The sequence below is a fragment of the Perca flavescens genome, chromosome 9 (genome assembly GCF_004354835.1).
Source record: "Perca flavescens isolate YP-PL-M2 chromosome 9, PFLA_1.0, whole genome shotgun sequence".
NCBI lineage: Eukaryota > Metazoa > Chordata > Actinopteri > Perciformes > Percidae > Perca > Perca flavescens.
Window position 1 is genome coordinate 10320600 of NC_041339.1, and position 7622 is coordinate 10328221.

Sequence of the window (7622 nt, forward strand, 5' to 3'; positions counted from 1 at the left end):
AAGTCCTGCTCCCTCTGAGTCAGCTCACTGTGAAACTTACTCATGTTGAGTGATACAAATCTAAACAGCACAACTCTTAGTGACCTGCTACACAACAGCCAACAACGTCAGTGAGCATATGACACAAGGATGCTTCCTCTGAGCCTGAAGTTAACATCCAATAATGTTCCACTCTGAAGCAAACAGTAGACTTAAGGTATCTTTCTGCTGCTGTAGCTCATGAAACACTGGTTTATTTGCAAATGAGCTGTACTGCTGTTGATATTTGGCCCTTTATACATTTTTGTAACCTCAGCACATGTCTGGAAGTCATCTAAAACAGCACATTCTCAGTACACATCATTACAATTGGCAAGTCATAAGACTGGCTTCACACAGCCCTCCAGCAAAAAGGATAATTTACTCACTAGTGACAAAGAGCAGATGCTAGCAAGCATGTCCCTTTTGAGGATTTAAAACAAATGAAACTGTCTTTGTTCACACCAGAGTTTTAAAATAACTCACGCATGAGCTGAACAATACGAAACCATAGCAGTTACGTCTGTGGGCAATTTACAATAGTATATTGGTGATACTTTTAGCATCTTAAACAAAAACATTTTCTAGCCAACACAGGGCAGGTCTGTGATATGAAATCAAAAATGAAGAATATCAAATGCAACATAGAAACAAAGAAACCTTGAACATATTTCAAATTAGATGGACACAAACACATTGAATGGCCATGCCTTCTCTTTTATTGATCACATACCAAGAAACATAGCAACTGCTGTTACAGAGCAGTGTCTTAACAACTCTGTTAGTCAGTGTGTATGTCAGTGACCTACTTTAAAAGTAAATGGAGAACTATTCCACTCTGTTGTGTGGACACATTATGCAAAGCCATGCCTTGAGGAGGAGTACAGGCACAGCACAGCAAAGGGTATCAAGGGAGACTCTGTTGTGCCTCATTTGAGCCAAGATTCAGAGTTTTGTGCCATTCCTGTTCGGCAGGTCAATGGTGCTCTGTTGTATTGATTCAAAAATAGAGCTCAACACACCTGGGGGCTTCCTGGTTGGCCATCTTTGCAAAGAGGTGTCCAAGCATCTCTGAATGCTTTATATATATATATATATATATATATATATATATATATATATATATATATATATATATATATATATATATATATACATTTAAAAGACAGATAAATAAGGACATGTACTTCTCAGCACAATCTACCAAAATTATTATAAGTAATTCAAATAAGAAATTCCCATGTTCAAAAAGGAGTAGGAAGAAGTTCATAAACAAACTTTTCTAGTAGGGGGGGTAGCCCTTTGTCTATTTTTATCCTTTAGTTAAATACAAAACAATTCACCACAATTCTTCTTTACATACACGTACACTGTATATATCTACCTACCTACAGCTCACATATACCCATTCATACACCGACACAGATGCATACATACATACACACACATTTACACTCTTTTTTCTTCTTCTTTCTTTTCCATCTATCTTCTTCCTCTACGTCTATCTATAGTAAATCAAATAATAACACATCCACAAGTTCCTTCCCAAGGCTATTTTGTAGAGCCCCCGTTGCTCCGTCCGGCGCTTAGCACCACCAAATACGATTATGATTGGTTTAAAGAAATGGCAATAACCGCTCGGAATTGCTGCTGAGCGCTGCATTTAAAGCTCATATTATTTCAACTCTGACCCCATAGCTGCTGATTTTTCAAGCTGCAACTAAAACCAGAAACAATGACGTATACCTGCGCCACAGTTTGTCTCTGTGCTCTGCGCACAACCTCGCAGTTTTTACTTTGATCACGTTTAGGCAGTTTCACAGCAACAGTAAAACTGTATTTAAAGTGCTCATATTATGCTTTTTGGCTTTTTCCCTTTCCTTTATTATGTGATATATCTTTTTTGTGCACAGCATAGGTTTACAAAGTGAAAAAGCCCAAAGTCCACCCCAAAGGAACCATCTCCAAAAGAAAACACTGTTCACAAACTGCTCCAAACAGCTCTATTGTAGTCCAGCCTTTACTTCTGTGACGAACATAGCTAAAACAGAGAGCTCAACACACAGGGTGAAAAGAAGAGCTGCAGCAATGTGCAGTACAACAAAAATATGGTGCTTTTTGAAAATTAAACCATGTAAACCTATTCTGATATAATCTCTAAATACAATTATGAACCTGAAAATGAGCATAATATGAGCACTTTAACATGTATTGTGTGTATTATGTAACTGTGGGAGTGGTCTGTTACACCACTACCGTATATTTGATCGGTAGAACATTTATTATTAAAACAGAAAACATTACACTTCATGACATTTTGTATTTATAACACGTGTTGTAAAAAATGTATCACTGTGTACCAACAGTTATAGCAGTTACCTTATGTAAGTCACTCTATTAGCTGACTGGAGAGAATTCTCCAAAGGGCTGTCTGGATTTAGTGGGACATTTGTTGTAGGCTACAATGACAATAAATGAACCTTGAACCATATGCAGTTTAAAGTATAAATGATTAGGCCTACATAAATATTAAATAAATACAGTTTGAAGCAGAAATAATCAAAAACCTAGTTTAGGCTACTTGTTCTATTCAAATAAATTCAATTCCTTTGCTTGTAAATGTCTCCTCGTATTCCTTTTATGAAAGAACACATTATCTGATACATTTTGATACATTTTCATTGCACAATTAAGATCCTTTAGGCGCTCGTAAAGTTTTCTACTTAGGAGCACATGTGCTCCTTGGGATAAAAGTTAGCGTGAGCCCTACAATAAACCAGAGCACGTTTTTCTCCCATCCCAGAATGCTCAGAGTGTGGACTGGCTAGACCCTCCTCTGCAGCGCTGTGGAAGAAAGTCTGGCAATGCGAGACTTTTCATCATGCTCACAAAACAGAGAGCAGAATGCAAACCACTTTCTTTATATCCACAAATAGTCTCGCATTGCCAGACCTTCCTCCACAGCGCTGTGAAGGAGGGTCTGACTAGTCCACACAGCATTCCAGGATGGGAGGAAAACATGCTCTGGTTTATTGGCATGTCTTTAAACCAATCACAATCGGCATGGGGGATGCTAAGCGCCGGACGGAGCCCAGGTGCTGCTGCAAAATAGCCTCTGGAAGGAACTTGTTTTGGTGGAACATACCAAAACAGTTCAAAAGTTGTTTTAGTTGTGCAACAGAAAACTCAGATTGGACAGATAGTCTAGCTAGCTGTTTGGATTTACCCTGCATAGATCTAAGGAGCAGTTAACCATAGTCCTCATAAATCCACCAGAGTTTAAAATTCCAACACAAAAAAAGCGGAAGGTAACAAACATCCACCTGAAAAGGATGACATCCGGCAACGGAGCAATCCCAGAAGTGGAACGTCATGGATATAGACTAATCCACAAATAACACATGTGATATGTGATACATTTCCTCATGTTTGCAAAATGTTTGGTAAAGCATATTATTTCTTGTCTCTGGTTAAATATACACTGCTGCATAAGTTTGTCGTATTAAAATCAGCTTCTTGTATTTTTTTCATATCCCACTGATCAACAAAATAGTGGCATGGTCATGTAGAGCATGATTCCCAAACAGGGATATACAGTGGGGGAAATAAGTATTTGACCCCTTGCTGATTTTGCAGGTTTGCCCACTTACAAAGAATGCAAAAATCTTAATCTTAAAATTTTAATCATATGTACATTCTAACAGTGCAAGACAGAATCCCAAAGAAAATTCCAGAAAATCACATCATATGAATTTATTAAAATTGATAACCATCTGATGAGGAAAAACAAGTACTTGACCCCCTGGACAAACAGCATGTTAATATTTTGTAGAAAAGCCATTATTGGCCAGCACAGATGTCAAACGGTTTCTATAGTTGGTGACAAGGTTTGTGCACATTTCGGCAGGGATGTTGGCCCACTCCTCCCTGCAGACAGCCTCCAAATCATTCAGGTTCCGAGGTTGTCGCCTGGCAACTCGAATTTTAAGCTCCCTCCAAAGATTTTCAATCGGATTCAGGTCTGGAGACTGGCTAGGCCACTCCAGAACCTTGATGTGCTTCTTCTTCAGCCACTCTTTTGTTGCTTTGGCGGTGTGCTTAGGGTCGTTGTCGTGCTGAAACACCCATCCTCGACCCATCTTCAGCTCTCTCACTGAGGGAAGGAGATGTCGGTCCAGAATTCCACGATACATGGCCCCGTCCATCCTCCCCTCAATACGATGGAGTTGTCCCGTCCCCTTGGCTGAAAAGCACCCCCAAAGCATGATGTTGCCACCACCATGCTTGACGGTGGGGATGGTGTTCTTTGGGTTGTACTCGGTGTTCTTTGCCCTCCAAACATGACGAGTTGAGTTGAGGCCAAAAAGTTCTATTTTGGTCTCATCTGACCACATCACCTTCTTCCAGGCCTCTTCTGAGTTGTCCAGGTGGTGAATGGCGAACTTCATGCGGGCCTGTACATTTCTTCTTGAGCAGGGGGACCTTGCGTGCGCTGCAGGATTTCAATCCATGACGGCGTAGTGTGTTACCAACCGTTTCTTTTGTAACTGTGGTCCCAGCTGCCTTCAGTTGATTCATCAGTTCCCCCCTTGTGGTTTTGGGATGATTCCTCACTGTTCGCATGATCAGGGACACCCCACGAGGCAAGATCTTGTGTGGAGGCCCAGACCGAAGGAGGTTGGCGGTGGTGTGGTGCTTCTTCCATTTCCTGATAACTGCACCGACAGTTGATCTTTTCTCTCCATGTTGCTTTCCGATTCTCTTGTAGCCCATCCCAGCCTTGTGCAGATCAACAATCTTGTCCCTGATGTCCGTAGAAAGCTCTTTGGTCTTGCCCATGGTGGTGATGTTGGATGCTGGTTGTTTGGGTGTTGACAGGTGTCTTTTATACAGGTAACGAGGTGAGGCAGGTGTATTTGATGTAGATAATTGGTTCGGATTGGGGCTGGGTCTTAAAGAAAGACTAACTGGCTTGTAGGAGCCAGAATACTTGCTGTTTGTCCAGGGGGTCAAATACTTGTTTTTCCTCATCAGATGGTTATCAATTTTAATAAATTCATATGATGTGATTTTCTGGAATTTTTTTTGGGATTCTGTCTTTCACTGTTAGAATGTACATATGATTAAAATTGTAGATTTTTGCATTCTTTGTAAGTGGGCAAACCTGCAAAATCAGCAAGGGGTCAAATACTTATGTCCCCCACTGTATGTATCTCATGGGGGACTTCCACAGTTTCCAGGGGGTATGTGGAAAGATTGTAAAGAAGCTCAACTAGTTTGTATATATATCTGTAACTGTAACACCTAAACACTACAGGGCGGTTTCCGAGACAGAGTTTAAAATAAATGAGGACTAGACTAATTCTACTTAAATTAATACGGACTTAAAAAATGGCTTTCCGAGACATTGCTTTATTTGAGATTAAGTAGTACCTGACTAGGGAGTTGCAGACTAAGGTTAATAAAGACTAACTAGCTACTCTCTGTGAAGCCTGATTAGAGTAATGTTATGCACTTGGTGCAGACCTCAGGTTGCTTCAAAAACCAGGGCTGGATCCTTAAGAAACATTAACATTGTGTGGAACTGGAGTAAATCGCCCAACCAAACAATGGACAAAGGTAAAAGACAACGTTCAAAGAATTTCAGTGACTTTGAAAGGACCCTTTTGAAGCAAATTGTGTCAAACCACCAAATTATTGAGAACAAAGAGCATGATTCAGCAACAGAAAACAAGAAAAAGACTGCTTGGACTTCAATTTGCAATGAATTTAACTCAAATGAAAAAGTAAGCAACAGGACACCTCAGCAACTTCAGGTAAGCTACTGTATTATTGTTAGTCTACTTTTACATGTCAGTCACTTTGAAATGTTGCTTCACTTTGATCCAAGTATATTACAAACAGCTTCACACATAATTTTATTTTTTTACATTGTCTCATCTTTCTAAGATCCTGTGGAAAAACATAAAAATAAACTTAAAGAAGACAAATGCTGTTGCACGTAGGGAGCCTTTCAAGGCTGGTGGTGGACCCCCAGAAAGGCCGGAGACCGATGACCTAGGAGACTTGTTGACTTCGATCATTGATAGCCAGCAGCCCCTGGAAGGTATCCCTGATGATGATCATGTGTACAGTTCAGCTGGGGCCCCATTCCAATCCTCATTTGGTAGGCCACATTAATTCAATATGTGCCATCCTTAAACTGCAGGGAATATGTATTGTTGTCAGTCATTTCTTGCAGTCATATAACCAGAAATATTTCATAAACTGAACTTTTGAATGCATATTGTTCACTAATGCTGCAATATAATACTTTTCAGATGATCACCAGAGCTTGGAGGTCCTGAGACAGGATGAAAGTCAGCCCATTACAGCTGCAGCAGCCTGGAGAGAAGATGGTGTCACTAATTCTGGCCAGATGAGAAGGACCAAGAGGCTGACCATGCACGAGAAACTGGCCATGGAATTCCATGAGCACAAATTAACGTATTTAAAAGATAAACATGAAATGAAGATGAAAATATTTCATGTTGAGTTAGCCATGAAGGAGGAAGAGAGAAACATGAAGCAGCAGCAGTATCAATGTTCTACTGAAACCAGCACCAGTTCAGGGTCACGATATCTCAATTTGTGAAATAAAACTTTTGTTCATCAATCTGTGGCAATTGTTGTCTTTAATCATCTGAGGTAACTTTATTGTGAGAAGTGCCGCAAAGCAAAAGCATCTCTGCACGCCAGTCCATACCTGTCATTGTCTGGCTCAACCATGGGAAGATCTGGTTCATCCCTATGTTCCATTTGAGGATCTGGGCAGCCATGCTGTTTGAGGTAATTGTGAAGCACTGCTGTTGCAATTATGACAATACAGCATCTTCTTGGTTCAAAGCGCAATGTGTTTCTGAGACACTGGAAACGACTCTTCCATACACCAAACATGCGCTCCACTGTACCTCTGGTACGGATATGAGCTTGGTTGTACCGCTGCTGCTCAGGTGTGACTGCATGAAGGTAAGGGGTGAACAAGAAGTTGGTCTGTGCATACCCACTGTCACCAAGTATGTTGACCACCTTCAAACTGAGCGTACAGAGAGGAGTTGCACCTTTCCAACTGCATAGTGGGAGTGCACACACTTTGTACATTTATTGAGAACCAGTTTTTACGATTTCTGTAACTCCTCAGAATCTGCAGTAGAGGGACACTTTATTGGTATATGACATCCATCAATACAGCCAGGGAACTTTCCATATTCAAAGAACTCCACCTTGTAGTTGGCTTGGCCAGCAGCATCAGGAAACTTGATGTAGTCGTCCTTCAGTTCACATATAGCCTTGCACACTTTGTGGACTATTTTGCACACAGTTGGTTCACTTACGCCACACAAATCGCCTGTTTCACGATGGAAGGTTCCACATGCCAAAAACCTTAAGGTGATCAGTAACTTGTAGCAAAGGAGGGATAGGCATTCCCCTAAAAGAATCAGATGAAAGCCTTGTCTCAAGCAGACTAATTATGTCTGCTGCAGTTGCTTTCACAAAAGTTGATTTCATCAAAATCATTCAGTGGGTTGCTCCTGTCCATAACCACCCTTCTGTCTGGTCTAAAT

At 40.7% G+C, this 7622-nt stretch overlaps 1 protein-coding gene across 1 annotated transcript; it reads left to right on the forward strand.

Moving 5' to 3' along the window:
* Window positions 1–5605: 5605 nt before the first annotated feature.
* LOC114561593 (uncharacterized) lies at window positions 5606–6652 on the forward strand. Its single transcript, XM_028587656.1, has 3 exons — window positions 5606–5834; window positions 5968–6124; window positions 6339–6652. The coding sequence occupies exons 1-3, from the start codon at window positions 5628–5630 to the stop codon at window positions 6650–6652; spliced, it is 678 nt and encodes a 225-aa protein (XP_028443457.1). The 5' UTR covers window positions 5606–5627.
* Window positions 6653–7622: the final 970 nt, after the last annotated feature.

Bases quoted from the DNA above. Each gene is read 5' to 3' on its own strand.
- LOC114561593 (XM_028587656.1), top strand. From the start codon at position 5,628: ATGGACAAAGGTAAAAGACAACGTTCAAAGAATTTCAGTGACTTTGAA. The intron at 5,835-5,967 runs GTAAGCTACTGT...CATCTTTCTAAG, and splicing joins GGACACCTCAGCAACTTCAG to ATCCTGTGGAAAAACATAAA. The intron at 6,125-6,338 runs GTATCCCTGATG...AATACTTTTCAG, and splicing joins TAGCCAGCAGCCCCTGGAAG to ATGATCACCAGAGCTTGGAG.